The 17,854-nt window shown below is 45.5% G+C and overlaps 1 protein-coding gene across 1 annotated transcript in view; it reads left to right on the top strand.

The window, feature by feature from the left end:
• The first annotated feature begins 3,012 nt into the window (after positions 1–3,012).
• Positions 3,013–17,854, top strand: part of LOC141161280 (uncharacterized) — a 91,551-nt gene continuing 76,709 nt past the window's right edge. The window contains exon 1 of the mRNA XM_073646083.1: positions 3,013–3,439. Within this exon, the coding sequence (XP_073502184.1) occupies positions 3,121–3,439 (319 nt within the window). The 5' untranslated portion in view covers positions 3,013–3,120. The remainder of the gene's footprint in view (positions 3,440–17,854) is intronic.

Below are 17,854 nucleotides of genomic sequence, written 5' to 3'. Positions count from 1 at the left end.
AGGTCCCAGAAGGACCAAACGAACTGACAGAGATAGGCACCGAAGCACCTGGCTAGAGAAACAGTCAAGCACTGAAGTCCAGCACAGCCAAAAGGGCGGAGCTGGAATATAAAGGCAGGTGGTCACGTAACTGCAAAACACAAGATGGAAAAAAATCAAACAGGAGGGTTCTAAGAGTACCCTCTCTTTTATGAGGATCCTCCGGATCCTCCAGGCCCAGGCCTATCAGGAAACCTCTTGTGGAAAACTCTAACAAGCCTAGGAGCAGAGACATCATCCGTCCTTACCCAGGAGTTGTCTTCGGGACCGAAACCCTTCCAGGAGACAAGATACTGTAATATCCCTCTATGCCATCTAGAATTCAAGATACGAGAAATTTCATATTCTCCGTCTTCCACCACAGGAGGAACTGTGACAGTGGCGTCCCTATCCGATACATCAGCCTTTTTCAACAAGGAAACATGAAACACAGGATTAATCTTCCAGAAAGTAGGGACATCCAACCTAACAGCAGACGGGTTAACAACCTGAAGCACTTTAAATGGACCCACAAACTTAGGACCCAGTTTTTTAGAGGGAATCCTCAACTGCAGGTTCTTTGAGGACAACCAAACCATGTCACCCACAGTAAACAAAACCTCCTTACGTTTCCTGACAAAATACTTCTTGGACTTCTTGTTAGCCTCTTGTTGGTTGCAATGTACATTAGTCCAAACTCTCTCCAAATCACCAGAAAAATTCTCCTCCTCCGGCACCGCCGACCCCAATTTGGAGAATGAATCAAAAGACGGATGTCTCCCCATACAACATCTTACCAAAACGGTCAACAACCACCAAGATGACAGTAAAACCCTCAGACACAGGAAGATCAGTAATAAAATCCATTGTGAGATGTGTCCAAGGCGCACTAGGAACCTCCAGAGGGCAAAGCAACCCTGCAGCAAGAGTATGTGAAGTCTTTGACCTAGCACACTCCGTACATTGACGCACCCACTTGATGACTTCCCTTTGCCATCCAGGCCACCAAAAACTGCGACTGATAAGTCTCTTAGTCTCCGAAATTCCTGGATCCCCTGCCAACCGAGACTCATGACACTCCACAAACAAATCTCTCCTAAAGGTTCTAGGCACAAACAACCTCCCATGGGGAGTGTTAGATGGAGCATCATCTTGATCTTTCAGAATCCCATTCTCCAAAACGGAGTCCAATGCCGCCACCACAACTCCTTTCTGTAAAATGCTCTCCTCCTCCTCGGCACCGACCGTAGGAGAGAAGCTGCGAGATAAAGCAACGGCTTTAACATTCTTAGTACCAGGGATATAGGTAACAGAAAAATGAAACCGTGAAAAAAAAAGTGCCCATCTAGCTTGACGGGCATTCAAGCGCTTGGCAGCATCCAGATAGATCAGATTCTTATGATCTGTGAAAACCTGAATAGGAAATCTAGCACCTTCCAAAAAATGACGCCAATGTTCAAACGCCAGTTAATTGCCAGCAACTCCCGATTTCCAACATCATAATTCAGTTCGGTTTCCGAATTTTTTTTCGAAAGGAAGGCACAAGGATGTACTCCACCCTTGTTCTCCTGAGACAAAACTGCTCCGACCCCCACCAATGAAGCATCGACCTTGACCAAAAAAGGTCTCATCAGGCTGCATAAGGATAGGGGAAGAACTGAACCTCTCTTTGAGATACTTATACGCTTCAATGGCCTCAGTAGTCCACTGGACCATATTCGCACCTTTCCTGGTGAGATCGGTTAGAGGCTTAACAATTATAGAAAAATTCTTAATGAATTTCCTGTAATAATTGGCAAAACCCAAAAATCTCTGTATAGATTTCAAACCAATAGGCCTAGACCATTCCTGCACAGCCTGCACCTTCACCGGGTCCATCTCAAACGAAAATATAACAAACAAGCATTTTTAAAGGAAAAAAAATCTTGCTATTTACCATAAAAAACATCAGGCAGTCCTACCTTGGGTTCCACAGAATGCGCTCCAGAACATCTACTCACATGTTGCTGGAGCTCGGCCACCTCCAGAGACAATCCCTGCAGGCGTTGAGCCAAATCCTGGATGGAAACCATACTGATCCCCGAACTTCTTTCCTTTTAGTTTTTTGGGCTGGACTTACTGTTATGATCTGCAACATGAACTAAAGAAAGATAGGGGAAGGCTGTCCCTACAGTAACACTAAGCTGAATCCCTACGATGTAGCGGGCTGCCTGTTCCTAGCGAACAGACCCGCCTTAGTCCTCGGCTAGTCTGAAAGAAGACCTATAGCACAAGGGCAGGGGTCCCTAAAAGAACTAAGGACTTGAACAAAAATGGGACACCTCCTAAACAGAGAAGTTGTTGCAGAACACAAAAAGATAAACTGACAAAAAGGTACTAGAGGACCAAGCGAACTGACAGAGAAAGGCACCGAAACACCAGGCTAGAGAAACAGTCAAACACTGAAGTCCAGCACAGCCAGAAGGGCGGAGCTGGAATATAAAGGCAGGTGGTCACGTGACCGCAAAACACAAGATGGAAAAAAGCAAACAGGAGGGTTCTAACAATGACAACTATTTATTGCTGTTTTTTTCTGAGAGATTTATATATTTTATCTGTATTCTTTTTTTGGTGTCTCCTTCTCAATCTGACTAAGATGTTCACTAGTTAAATTGTTTATGTGGTGGGTTTCGTGTTAGATCATGAATGAGAACACTTCAGTGTGTGAAATGCGTTGGTTTTAGCTCAGCAGTTACATGCCTGCATTTTAGCAATGTGAAATAAAGAAGATTTTGTCACGATCATCTTTTTGAAATTCTGGTCTGTTAGCAATTGGTAAGGATGAGGTTATGAGCCCTGAGCATTATAAAAAAATACTGCAGGGTCAGTGAGTGGCTGGTATTTGTTATCGCATATGTCCGCCCTTGTCACATAGGCCCAAGTCATGTAAAAATAAAATTAATCTTCTGCAAACACCCTGCTATATAAGAAACCACACAGCTTCCTATAACTCACCAAGATTGAAAGTATTCAGAGAAATTTGAGATGCTTGAAGACACGTTATATAACACAAGACATACAAAGAGGAGAGGTAACGAGAAGAGAAAGAACAATTGGTGAGAGATGAATCCAGACCAACAAAAGAAACATATTGAGACCTTCACCCTTGATGACGGGCCTCGGGGTAATCAGGGATACTCCCGGGTTCTCCTGCAGCTCTTCGGTTACATCGGTCATGGAAGATCCTCATTCATCAACTCCTGTAAGTACGTGCTGGAGGATGGAGAGGAATTCATAGAATATGCTCAAGCTGGAGATGATCTTGCGATCATGACCATGGAAAGAAAAGCCTACGACCTCACCAGGAACATCACCATAGTGGACAACCGAGGGTGCGTAACCCTGGGCAGATTACAGAAAGCTGAAATCTACGCCCAACTGGGTGAGTGAGAACTGATAATATTAACCCCATATTGAAAGAGACAATTTTAGCCTTATAATAACTCTGGAGCTTCTATATATCCCAGTGATTCTGAGATTGTTTGTCAGGACACTTTGAACTTTTTCTTAGCAATAAATTTAGATTGATAAGATTTCTGTTTATTAATGAAAATATTTTACATTTGATGAAAATTTAGAAAACTGTGCTGTTTTCAAACTTTGCATTTTTATACCTTTTAGCTGTGTGCACACGATGCGTTTTTAATGCGTTTCCGCGGCGTTTTTACAGCTGCGGAAACGCATTAAAAACGCATGGTAGAAGGGCAGCAATGTTCCGCAATGGAAATCCGCATGTGCTGTGCCCATGATGCGGATTTTTCCGCAGCGTAAACGCTGCGATCAAAAATCCGCAGCATGTCCATTAATTTTGCGGAAACGCTGCTTTTTCGCCGCCATTGACTTGCATTAGAACGCATGGAATCCGCATCACTGTATATGTAGATGCGCTTTCAATGCGTTCTAATGTGCGGATGGTACCCGGGTGTAGAGGAGAGGACTCTCATCCAGACCCAGGTACCAATAAAAAAAAAAGAATAAAATAAAAAATATATATATACTCACCTTCCGGCGTCCCGCGCTGCATCCTCCTGGCTTCCCGGGCACTTCGCGGTTGAATGAAGGACCTACGCTGACGTCAGAGTCATGTGACGGGTCACGTGATGCTGACGTCGGCAGGTCCTCAATGTACCACTGCCGGCAGCCGGGACGGAGGGAAGCAAGACACCGGGGGCCATCGGAAGGTAAGTATATATTTATTTTTTTATTTTTTGACATTCACACTATATAAATCCATGCTGTTTGCATGGATTTATATAGTGTAATGAAGTTGACAAGCACTTTCCAAGTGATGCTAAATCGCTTGGGAAGCGCTTGTCAACCCGCATGCGGAAATGAAAGTGAAGACCGCTTCACATCCGCATGTCCCTGGCAGGAAAACGCATGTACAATCCGCATGCGTTTTTTCCTGCCAGGGAGATGCAGAAACGCTCAGGAAAAAATCCTGAGCATTTCTGCATCATGTGCACATAGCCTTACACCTGATAGTCACACTACACAAAACTTTTCCCATATGTCTACTTTACATCAACATAATTTTTTCCAAAGTCTTTTTATTTTGTTAGAAGAGTTCAAAATTTAGCAGCAAATTTTCATTTTTTTTCAAGGAATGTCAAGAAAGATCCTGCTATACCCAGGGTCTAACAGGCACAGTCAGTGAAGAACTGTGTGACTGTAGTCACTACTCAATGTGACGCTAGTCACTACTCGCGGACTGGCCGTGAGGCAGGATAGTCAAAAGGTCCAGGGTCACTATGTGGTGCCCCTGAGGGTTCGGTCGCCACAGAGGTATTGCATCTCACCCAGAGGTGTGGTATCTCACTCTCAGGTAAGGAAGGAGTATGGCTCAGGACCCTAACACCTGCATTCACTACACCACATTTCCGGAGGACAGGGCGACAATGCTCCTAAGGGAGAGCACAACTGTCCCTAATGGCTGGCTGGAGTGGGGGGAACCACCTAGAAAGGGGGAACCATGTAGTGGGTGTAGGTGGAGGAAGTAGTTAAGGGGAGCACATAGTGAGTGATATAAAAGAGAGTAGCCATCTTAGAGTAGGAGTTCAGTTCCAGTCAGTCAGACTGAGGAGAAGTCAGGGAGCAGAGGCTCTATAGGAGCTCTGCTCCACAGGCAGGCCTATCCAGGAGGCCTGAGCCTGAGAGAGAGAGAAGGGGCAGGAAGGCTCCAAGAATCCAGAAGGAACCCTAGGGGTATGGGCCGTGCAGAAGGCCACCCATACGCCCGCCGCTGCCAGAAGGTAGGGGGGTCAGGCCAGAAGGGGAACCGGATCCCTCAACTAGTGGAGAAACATTGAAGGCTCAGCTAGAAACCGGCGGTTACAGTGTCTAACGTGCTGTGATCATAATCCACACCAGTGGCCCTAGGAAGGTGTCCACATAGGACCAGGGGACGGAACATACGTCGCCCGCTAAGGCCCGAGGGTACCGGATAGAAGTGGCGCTGGGTGTGAGGTACAGGAAGAGGCCAGAGGAAGGTACACAGAACGGGGTCCTGATAAGTGCTCTGGAGATACCTGAGGGTGGACTGAACCCCCCACTGAGTACGCACAGCACGACGTGGGAAGTTATGATCTGCAGTATAACTTGGAAATTGACAACCGTGAGTAAAGACCCTGGGACTGCACTATCTTGTCTCCGTGTTTCTTACCGCGCCAGTACTCACTGCACAACCACCATCATTCACACGCGCTGCCCTGAAGCCACACTCCTCCTGTGGGGAGTTATACTACACTTGCTGCACATACCACCAGCTTCAGTGGACTGCTCCGCAGCGGCGGTTACCAATAATCGCAATCCACAGGTGGCGTAGTCGGACATTAACCTTTGTACACATAAACTATCCCCTTGGTTTGACCGCCCTGGGTCACGGACCGGGTCGCCACCACGGTGACTACAACCCCCAGCGTCTACAACAGGCCCGGCTCCGGGCACCCCACGGCCCAGGGGGCGCGTCAAGTACCAAGAGGGCTAGTAATAGACAAAAGAAAAAGGCAAAATAGTAGCCTTGTAACAGTCCGAGGTCAGAGTATCAAGAAGGCAGCGGATCAAGACACAGGGTGAATAGATGGTCAAAAAGTTAAATCTCAGGTCGCCAAAAGAGATCAGAGTACAACTGGGAGCACAGGGTAAACACACACGCAGGCACACACATCACTTGAGCAAAGCTACAATTGACAATGGTCTGACCTTTCTCAGAGTGCTCAATAGCCCTGTAGCCACCCAGAATAGATGACACCTGGAGGAGATACCACAGACCCAGCCAGATAGGATGGCTGAGTTGTCAATCACAGCTACCCTAGGTGTCACGCCAGGTGTGGGAAAGACTTAGTGCAACACAAAGGGAAATGGGAAAGGGGGAAGGGGAGACCTCCTAGTCTGGTCTAGCGTCACCCTGTCTCTCATAACATCCCTGTATTGGCTCTTCACCAATCGCTGCACGCGTTCCTCGCCCTGACTTTCGCTGGGTATGGTTAAGGCTAGAGACGGGAGGAGATGAGCACTAGTCGATCTCCACTAAAGTCTATGTACAACAAGGGTAGACAAACAGGTGGGAATTGCTTAGCTTTAGACGACCCCAGACAAATGCGCTCACAGCCTCAAGCTCCAGAGAAGAAGAAGTACTGCTCTTGCTAAAGTCACACAAGTAGTAATGAATATCGCTGGCACCTCCCTCTCCGACACACCAGGCACTGCTGTACTTGAGTACTGCAGTGCATGAGACCAACATTTAAAATAAAAAATGTACATGTCCCACAGTTGGACTTAGTGAAAAAGTGAAAAAAGTTAGATAAAATATGTAAAAAAGTAAAAAAAAACCAACAAAAAAAAACCCCACACAAATCATAAAAAGTTGTTTCACCACTAAAAATGCAATCTTTGTGATAAAATAAAAATAAAGAAAAAAAGTACACATAATTGGTATTTTGATGTCTGGAATCTATAAAAACTGGCATCCGTATGTTGAACAACATAAAAAATAATAAAACACATGGCAAAAATTACTCTTTTTCATCGTACTGAAGCACAAAAAATTGAATACAAAGTGATCAAAAAATCAAAAGAAAAATTGTAGAACTGAAAACACCAAATCAACCCGCAAAAAAACAATCCCTAATATGACTTATTTGACAAAAAAGTAAAAAAGTTACAGCTCTCAGAAAGTGATGATGCAAACACAAATTAATATTTGTAAAACAGGGGTTTTAGTGTGTAAAAGCAGCAAAACATAAAAAACACTATATATATATCTGGTATCACTGTAATCGTACCGACCCGACGGACTAATCCATCTTATCACTCTAATTGCACGGTGAACCACACGCAAAAAATAATTTGAAGATGAGGAAGGTCTAGCTTGTTGAGAACAAAGGGTAAGTTCTCTGGGGTTTTAACAATTAAAGTTTTGTTATCGAAGGAAATAGCAAGTTCAAACGGGAAAATCCATTTGTAGATTATGTTTTTTTCTCTTAGGATCCTCAGCAGGGGTTGTAGTTGTCTTCTAAGGTCAAGGTTTAGTTTTGAAAGGTCTTGGAATATTTGAATGTCGTTTTCTTCATATTCAATTTTAGTAGCATGTCTGGTTTATGATAAATGGCCAGGCTCCGGCCATTGTCACACACGACTATACCTGGCTGTAGGTTCAGCGGTGAGAGCCACAGATCAGGCTGCTGTTACAGCTTTCAACAACTCTGCAGCGCTGGGCGGTTTGTCAATTAAGCATTAAGCATATTAGCTTCAACACAGTCTGTTGCCGCTTGGCCGAGGCAGTGCTACAATGCTTCCAGCTTGTGACTGATGTGGTCATTTCAGAGATGGAGGCTGAAGAGGAGGCTGAGATGCAGGACCTGTAGACTGTTCGGGCAACCCTGATTGACCTAGGGCCTGCGATCCTTGGCGTCGGGAGGATGTGTTCCGTCCCTAGGTCTGACTGGGTCCGGACTTCCATTATGTTAACCCAGTGTGCCGTCAGTGAGATATACCGCCCCTGCCCACAAGTACTTGTCCACATGTCCGTGGTTAGGTGGACTTTCCCTGTAACTGGGTTGTTGAGGGCACGGCTAATGTTTTGGGACACGTGCTTGTGTAATGCGGGAACGGCACACCGGGAGAAATAGTGGCAGCTGGGGACTGAGCACCGAGGAACGGCCGCCGCCATCAGGTTGCGGAATGCTTCCGTCTCCACGAGCCTAAAAGGCTACATTTCGAGCGCAAACAGTCGTGAAATGTGAGAATTTAGTAGTGTGGCCTGTGGGGCGTTGGCTGCGTATTTGCGCTTGCGTTCCAAGGACTGGGGTATGGACAACTGAACGCTGCGCTGGAACAAGGACGTGGACGTGCTTCCTGATGCTGCTACTTGAGAGTGTGCAATGACAGGTGCAGGGGAGGAGGCATCTTCGCATGCACCATAGACAGGGGATTGGCTTCCATGCACAACAGCGGAAGAAGCAGTGGTGCTACCTGCAGACACTGTTCCTGTACCCTGGGGTTTGGCCCACAAAGTCGGGTGCTTTGCTGCCATGAGCCTGATTATGATAGTGGTGGCCAGGTTGGTCTTTTTGCCACCCCTGCTGATGCTGGCCTGGCAGGTGGTGCAAATGGCCTTTTAGGGGTTATTGGTAGAGTCTTTAAAAAACAAACAGACTCAGGAAGACATAACAGTTGTACTGGCAACTTCCTTCGTGTTGGTGTTACGGGGAACGGCCACCACACTGCTTCTTCCTGCCTGTTGGGGTGCTCTGCCTCCCTCCCCCTGTGTGCTGCTGTCCTCGCTCTGCATGTCCTCCTGCCACGTTGGGTCAGTTACTATATCATCCACCACCTCGTCTTCCACTTCCGCATTCTGGTCCTCCTCCTGACTTTCTGGCAATTGTGTCTCATCATCGTCCACCTCTTGTGACACTTTCCCACCATCGCTATCGTGTGACCGTGGCTGCTCAAATATTTGGGCATTGCTACATGCGATCTCCTCTTGCCCCGCTTGAAGCTGGCCGGATGAGAGGCCCGAATCTATAAATGGAACAGTGAACAGCTCTTCGGAGTGTCCAAGTGTGGGATAAGTTGCCTCTAGGCACTCGGCATGGTGGGAGGAAGGAGGATCAGGGTGAGGAATATGCGGCCCAGACTCACAGCTACTGAGACTTGACCGTGTGGAAGACAGGGTGGTGGTGGCTAAGTGACTGGAAGCATTATCCGCTATCCAACCAACAACCTTTTCACACTGCTCTGTGTTCAATAGTGGTGTTCTGCGGTCCCCTATTGATTGGGACAGGAAGGTCGAGCGAGAAGATGTGGGTGTTTGTCGTGGCACAATTTCAGCTTGCCCACGGCTTTGACCTCTGCATGCACCATCATCATCATCACGTCCAGTTCCCCGTCCCTTGCCACTTGCCTTGCCCATTTTAAATGGAGGACAATATCTTCCACGCTCACAACAATTGACTGAATTTGGAGCAAACTGAAACTGATACACTGATACACGGAAACAAATTTTTTAATGGAGGCCAGAAATGGCAGTATTTTCTGACAACGTATATGTGATCCGTGTGACGGAGAAAACACAGTTTTAAATAGCTGGATTTTTAGTGCTGTAATATGGAAAGGACCTGGCTGTATTCTGCAGTGCCAACAAGCAAATGACGCAGAAAAACGGTGTTCTCTGGATTGCTTTTTAAGCAAATAATGAGGATTAAGATCCAAAAAAAAAGTATTCCTGGCCCCTGAGACCTGGGCCTTTGTATAGAAATATCTAACAGCAGCAGAAAGCAGAACTGGAATGGAGCCTCTTGCTCTATGTCATGCAATCTGCTATATACCCTGCCTGCCTGCCTATATACACTGCCAACCTATACACCCTGCCTGCCTGATATCTCTGCAGATGGATTAGTCCTCAGAAGGACTGTTTGTTGAGATGGATATGTGTCTCTAATATAGTCTGTACACCTACACTAACTAGAAACAAGCGAATCTCTCCCTAGCTCAGCAGCAGCTCTCCCTACACTGTCTGATCCGGAGTGACTGTGACGAGCATGGCGGCGCCAGGTCTGATATAGACCTGATGACGCTGTGCGGCCAGCCAATCACTGTAATGCCACAACCAACATGGCTACGGCATTACAGTGCATGGCAGGCAATCCCTGCATGTTCATTGGCTCTGTAAAGAGCGCCAAACATGCAGGGAGGAGACCCGAGCTCCCGCCGAGCAACCTGGAAATACTCGGCGAGCGCAGAGCAGTAGCGAGCATGCTCGCTCATCACTAGTTAACACCTTCTAAAATAAATTCAGTCATTTCTATACTGATTTTTGTGTTGGTTAAAATAGCCCTCAATGCTTCTACTCCCTTTGTTGTGGAATCCTCGTATAAAAATTGTGAATATTTACCACAAGGTACAAGAATGTATTTCTTGTCGCACCAAATACATGGTGTATATAATGTATTGCCCATGTGTTTTTTATTATATAGGAAAAACAATCCGTCCCATATTTGTCAGTTTGCGTGAGAATTTTTTGTGGGACTGTTTTTTTGAGACAAGCACCCGGTGTATGTGGGAGAGGTGTGTGCACGCTGCAGACTGGGGAGCGCTGAAGCGCTTTAGTGCAATGGTGCCGGCTTTCTCTGGTACGTACTAGTCAGACTCCACTACAAATTAAAGACAACAAGGTAGACAAACAATGGGGATACACTTAGCTTTATCTGACACCAGAGAGGTAACGCCAACTGTCCTCCAAGGGCACCAGAGAACAAACTAGGCAACTGCTAATGTTCCAAGCCTGCATAGAGGCACATAGAACTATCACCAGCGCCTCTCTGGAGAAGCTGAGAGTTTTTAACTACCAAGCAAGGGTGTGTCGATCAGCAGCAGAAGGTTGAAGTAACTGCTGGGTCCTAAAGGAAGATGGATATAACCATACTGAAGAGATGAGGGGATCAAGTAGGCGTCTGCAATGCCAAGCGCAATGACCTTCTGTAGCCAGTCTGAAGGCTCTACAACGTTTTCTGGGCTTTACTAATTTTTACAGGAAATTCATCCAAAATTGCTCTGTTATAGTAAAACCCCTTACTGACATGACTAAGAAGGGGTCTGATTTTTCCAAATGGTTGGATGCTTCCCTCCAGGCTTTTTCTTCCATAAAGAATCATTTTGCCACTGCACCTATACTCAGTCAATACGATGTTTCTCAACCCTTTAGTGTGGAGGTTGATGCTTCGGATGTCGGGGTTGGGGCTGTGTTGTCTCAGGGTTCGTCCCCTGGTAAATGGCGTCCATGCGCCTTCTTTTCTAAAAAATTGTCTTCGGCTGAGAGAAATTATGACGTGGGTAATAGGGAACTTTTGGCGATCAAATTGGCATTCGAGGAATGGCAACATTGGTTGGAGGGGGCTGTCCATCCTATTACTGTTATTACTGATCATAAGAACCTGTCAGATCTCCAGTCAGCTAAATGTCTCAACCCTAGGCAAGCCAGATGGTCCCTGTTTTTTACTAGGTTCAATTTTGTTGTCACTTTTCGTCCAGGGGTCAAAAATAACAAGGCTGATGCTTTGTCCCAGAGCTTCCCTGGTGGTGGTGGCCATGAGATCCCTGCCCCAATATTACAGAAGGGGGTAGTCATTTTGACTCGTTATCCTGAACTGGAGGGTGAGGTGTTGGAGGATCAGGGGGACGCCCCTGCCTCCTGCCCTTCAGGAAAGTTATTTGTACCATCTGATCTGCGCCGCAAAGTAATCAAGGAACATCATAACTCTGTGCTTGCTGGGCATCCAGGTGGTAAGGCAACCGCGGACCTCCTCTCTCATCGTTTTTGGTGGCCGGGGTTGCATCGAGATGTAATTGAACACGTAGCTGCTTGCAGTATTTGCACGCGTTTTGAGGTTTTGCCTACCCATCCGTCTGGTCCTCTTCTTCTGCTACCTATCCCTAGTAGGCCATGGACACACTTGTCCATGGATATTTTTACTGACTTACCAGTTTCTGCAGGCCAAACGGTGGTTTTGGTGGTAGTAGATAGGTTCAGTAAAATAGTTCACTTTGTCGCATTGCCTGCACTTCCAAATGTCAAGACACTTGCTCAGGTGAAGATTGTGAAGCTTCACGGGGTTTCCTCTGATGTGGTGTCTGATCGGGGGACCCAGTTTGTTTCCAATTTCTGGAAGGCATTCTGTTCTCAACTGGGGGTGCAGAAGTCCTTTTCCTCGGCCTTCCACCCTCAGTCGAATGGACAGACCAAGCGCGTCAGGCAGAACTTGAAGACCTACCTCAGGTGTTTCGTATCCGAAAATCAGGAGGATTGGGCATCCTACTTACTGCTGGCAGAATTTGCCATTAATAATCATAGTCATGAATTCACTGGCAGGTCATCATTCTTTGGTGCATATGGTTATCACCCACAGATTGGTACCTTCAGTGGGAGAAGAGCTTCAGGAGTTCCGGAGGAGGAACTTTTTGCTTCGTCGCTCTCCTCGGTATGGCAGGGTGTTCTGTGTAATTTAAAGATCATGGGTGACAGGTATAAACGTATGGAAGACAGAAAACGCTTGCCAGGTCCGGACCTGGATCTGAATGACTTTGTGTGGTTGTCAACCAGGAATATAAGACTGAAAGTTCCTTCTTGGAAGCTGGGACGTAGGTTTATTGGTCCCTATAAAATAACCGCCGTGATTAACCCAGCAGCGTTTCATCTTGAACTTCCTCATGCCCTTAAGGTCCACAATGTGTTCCACAGGTCCTTACTCAAAAGGTATGTGGAACCTCTTGAGCCCTCACCTCTACCACTGCCCCCAGTAATGGTTGATGGTAATCTGGAGTTCCAGATTTCGAGGACTGTATATTCTTGTCTCCAACATCGTTCTCTACAATACCTGGTGCACTGAAAAGGCTATGGTCCAAAGGATAGGATGTGGTTTCAGCGTCAGCGTTGGACGCTCCCAGATTGGTTCTCTCATTCGACACCTCTTTTCCTACGAAAGCCGGTTCTGAGTGTCCGGAGACCACTCGTAGAAGGGGGGTACTGTGACGGGTATGTCAGAGGTGACAGACAGTCGCCCCTGCAGTTAGTTGCAGGAGATCTCTACATTTGGCATTGCTGACAGCATAGATGAGAGGCTGTCTTTAGTACCTAGCGGCTACCTCCCTCTGGGTAATTAGTTCCCTGGCCTGGGTGTATATATACCTGGTGTGTCTGAGAGGGAGTTGCCGGCTATATTAATTTCTACTTGTCTATAGTGTTTAGTGGAGGTTGACTAGTGCTCATCTCCTCCCATCCTTAGCAGTAGCCATACAATCAGGGCGAGGCATGAATGCGGAGATTGCTGAAGAGGCAATATAGGGATTGTAGTTGAGACAGGGTGACGCTAGACCAGACTAGGAGGTCTCCATTTCCCACTTTCCCTAGTGTATGGGCTCCTTTTCCATTTTCCCTCTGTGTTGCACTAACACCTGGCATGACACTAGGTAGGGAGGGGAAGGGGTGAACACTAGTCAGGACCCACTGTAACTAAAGACAAAAGGTAAACAATCAAAGAGGATACAATTAGCTTGAGAAGACACCAGAGAGATAACGCCAACTTTCCTCCAACGGAAGTCCAAGAAGAAGCTAGCCGACTACTAGCACTAAAGTCATGGACAGAGGAACATAGAACTATCACCGGCAACTCTCTGGAGACACTGAGAGTTTTTAACTACCAAGCAAGTGTGTGTCAATTTGCAGCAGAAAGTGGAGGTCACTGCTGGGTCCTAAAGTGAGAAGGATATCACTACACTACAGAGAGGAGAGGATCAATAAGGCGTCTGCAATGCCAAGCGCAGTGGCCTTCTACAGCCGGATCCAGAACGACTGTCTGTCACACTTTATATACCCGTGACATTCTTTTGCTGTTTTTTTATCCTTTTTACTAAAGTTTTAAGTGGTTTTACCATGTTTTTTCAGATAAAACGTGTTTTTTTATAGCCTAGCCTCAACACAAGCTCTTCTATGGTAGTTGATTTGAGATTTAGGGTAGCAGTGTATGGTAGCTCAGTAGCTAGCACTGCAGTCTTGCAACACTGGGGTCCTGGGTTCAAATTCCACCACGGACACCATCAAGGAGTTTGTATGTTCTCTCCGTGTTTGCGTGGGTTTCCTCCGGGTTCTCCGGTTTCCTCCCACACTCCAAAGACATACTGATAGGGAATGTAGATTGTGAGTCCCAATGAGGACAGTTCCCATAATGTCTGTAAATTGTCTGAATTGTAAAGCAATGCGGAATATGTTGGCGCTATATAACTAAAAAGATGATTATTATTTACTACTTGGAGATTTTTCATCATCATTTTTACTAGAGACATCTGAGGAGTTCATATCACAAGATGAAAAAGTAGCACGTGCTTTACGGGAATGCTCCCTTTTGGATTGATTACGCCGTTTCAAGTTAGAACAGGGGGAAGTGGATTGTCGTTCCCAACGACCCCATTCATAAACTTGATCATTTTTGTAAACAAGGATGTCTCGATTAATTATTTTTTTAAAGGAAGTAATTTTCCATTTTATGTAATCTATTATTTAATTCCGTTTGAAAGTTATCAAAATCCTGGGGTGTAAGATGTTTTATTCTCATCCGTTTGTTTTTTAATATCCTTTTGAATTTTTATCAATTCAGCTTCTTAGTTTTTTACAATTAGAGCTCATACTCATCTGCGTATAAATTGTACGAGTGAAATCCGATAAAAAAATCACATTGCACTCTGACTAATCTTATTCTATCATTCCCTGCTCATCTGCAATTTTTTTCTCAGCTCGGATCGGACTGAGAAAAAATGCTGCAAGTGGCTGTGTACATAGGACGAGTCTCACCAATGCAAGTGAATTTTGTTTCGAGAAAAAAATCGCACGCCACAGGAACCACACAGCCCAAACTGTCAGAATAGAATTGAAATATGTCAGTGAGATATATAATTAGGCCGTGCATGTGTAGTTTACTATACATGTATTTGGCGAATAATTAAATAAATAAATGAAAAAAATGACATAGAGTCCCCCTTATTTTTAATAACCAGGTGAGGGAAAGCAGACAGCTGTGAGCTGATGTTATTATTCTGGGAAGGGGCCAATATCCATGGATCTTCCCAGCCTATTAATATCAGACCTTAGCTATCAGCTTAGCTTTTACTGGTCAGCCAAGGCTAAACAGACAGCTGGGGGCTGATATTAATAGGCTGGGAAGTTGCCATAGATATTGGCTACCTCCCAGACTCATAAGACCAGCCCTCAGCTACCCCAGAAATGGCATATCCATTAGATGAACCAATTCTGGCGATTAGCCTTGGCTTTTCCCTGGTTCATTTGCAATCGAGGTAATGGTATTGGGGTTGAGGCCAGCTGTGTAATGTCCGCTGACATCCAGCCCATGGGTTAGTAATGGAGAGGTGTCTGTCAGACACCTCCGTTACTAACCTCATAGTCAAAAGGAATAAACACACACAAACAGAAGAGTCCTTTAATGGTAATAAACACTCCCCAACACTCTTTTACCCATGTATTACTTTATAAAATAATCCAAAGTTGTCTTCCATAAATACATCCCACATCACATGACAAAATTTGACTCTGCTCTATCCAGATGCAGTGCTGATCGGTGACATCAGTAACGTGGCCGCTCAGCACGACAGCCGAAATACACTGATAGTAGTGTGTGAATCCGGCTGCTGTGACGAGCGCTGAAGCCAGTAAGGTTATTGCAGTTCATAGCTGATGAACTGAGGCAACCTTACTGACATCACTGCTCGCAGTGTGAGGAATTTCACATCAATGAGACACTTCATCTTCTCACATAAATTGTACTATAAGAACCCACAATTTGTCTGGACATTTATGTTATTAGACGGACGCTTATTACACAGAATAAATGTTTTTCCTCTAGGAAACTTCCTCCCTATTGGTGAGAAGGTGAAGTGGATGGAAAACTACACAGATATGATGACCAAGGTGGAAGACGCCGACCTAAACCCAAACTATTCAGACTTCATTGTCCCCATCTTTGTATACAGGTGAGGGGTCACGGAGATATTTTTATTACTAGAGCGAGTGTCAGTGTTTCTCAGAAGCAAAGAGACCCGACAAGATCTGGAGTCAGTCATATATTAGCACTTTCCATCCAGTGCTGGATAATGCTGAGACCAGAGAGAAATATAGACGAAGATGAAAGGAGGCAGAGAGCTGACAGCAGCATTCCTTATAATGACTTCAACAAGTATAATAAAAATGATAATAAAAATAATCCCGAGTTATTAAAAGGTGTTTGCTAAGATTAAATTATGTCTTAGGATAGGTAGTCAATGTTGGGTCAGTGAGGGTCCTACATCTTGCACCACTGCAGTTCAACTGTTATCAGCTCCAGCAATGGCCTCATGTGAAGAAGTAATGGAAGCTGGACAGCACAGTGCCACCCACAGCTCAGTGGCCGCTGCTGAGAAATGCATCTTAATATAGTGGGTACGGAAAGTATTCAGACCCCTTTTAATTTTTCACTCTTTGTTTCATTGCAGCCATTTGGTAAATTCTAAAAAGTTCATTTTTTTCTCATTAAAGTCCACTCTGCACCCCATATTGACTGAAAAAACTTGACTGTGCTCTTAGGAACATTGAGTAATGCAGAAATTCTTTTGTAACCTTGGCCAGATCTGTGCCTTGCCACAATTCTGTCTCTGAGCTCCTTGGGCAGTTCCTTTGAGCTGATGATTCTCATTTGGTCTGACATGCACTGTGAGCTGTGAGGTCTTATATAGACAGGTGTGCGCCTCTCCAAATCAAGTCCTATCAGTTTAATTAAACACAGCTGGACTCCAATGAAGGAGTAGAACCATCTCAACGAGGATCACAAGGAAATGGACAGCATGTGACTTATATATGAGTGTCTGAGCAAAGGGTCTGAATACTTATGACCATGGGATATTTCAGTTTTTCTTTTTTAATAAATTTGCAAAAATTTCTACATTTCTGTTTTTTTCAGTCAAGATGGGGTGCAGAGTGGACTTTAATGAGGAAAAAATGAACTTTTTAGAATTTACCAAATGGCTGCAATGAAACAAAGAGTGAAAAATGTAAAGGGGTCTGAATACTTTCCGTACTACCGTCCTTTTTCCTGACCAGGACCAGGGGAGCTGCCCAGGGGCTACAGCTATCCCTTACTACCCCTGCCTTTTTCATGTCATGCAACATTTCCTTGGCTTTTTGGTAATGTGCTGGTGGTATGGGTTGGTAACGCTCCTTAATGGGTGGATGGTTACCGGTGGGTGTGTGGTGTTGTACCCCTTTAACCCTTCCAAAGTCAAGTGGGTGCTTACTAAACACTTGTTCATATTCCTGAACCACTCTGTAGACACCGTGTTTCTGATGGACAGGAGTGGCGTCAGTCCCAACATGGAGCTGTTGACACCAATCCTCCAGCTGAGCTTCGGAGTCATTGTCCTCCACTGTATCTGGTGGGGTCAATGATTCCACTGTGTGTATGGCATCATCATTCACGGTATACAATCTAGCAACAGTGGCGTACCTTGACAATTTGACTTCCTCCTCCCCACAATTTAGGAGACGTACAGATACCCTCCCATTGCATACATCAACTATCCCTCTAGCAGTTAAGAGTGTAGGTCTATGCTCTGAGCTAATGGGCTCCACTACCGCCTGGTAGTTCTGTCCCTTGAGACCTATTGCTGCTCTACACCAAATCAGCATCTCACTCATCAGGGGAATCACAATGGGTATCGGGTCTGTCACCGTACATTACCAATCTCACCACCTGTTAGCTTT

This window comes from Phyllobates terribilis, unplaced genomic scaffold (assembly GCF_046119375.1).
Source record: "Phyllobates terribilis strain yellow unplaced genomic scaffold, ASM4611937v1 Scaffold_9__5_contigs__length_417890890, whole genome shotgun sequence".
NCBI lineage: Eukaryota > Metazoa > Chordata > Amphibia > Anura > Dendrobatidae > Phyllobates > Phyllobates terribilis.
This window is presented reverse-complemented; position numbering and strand designations above follow the sequence as displayed.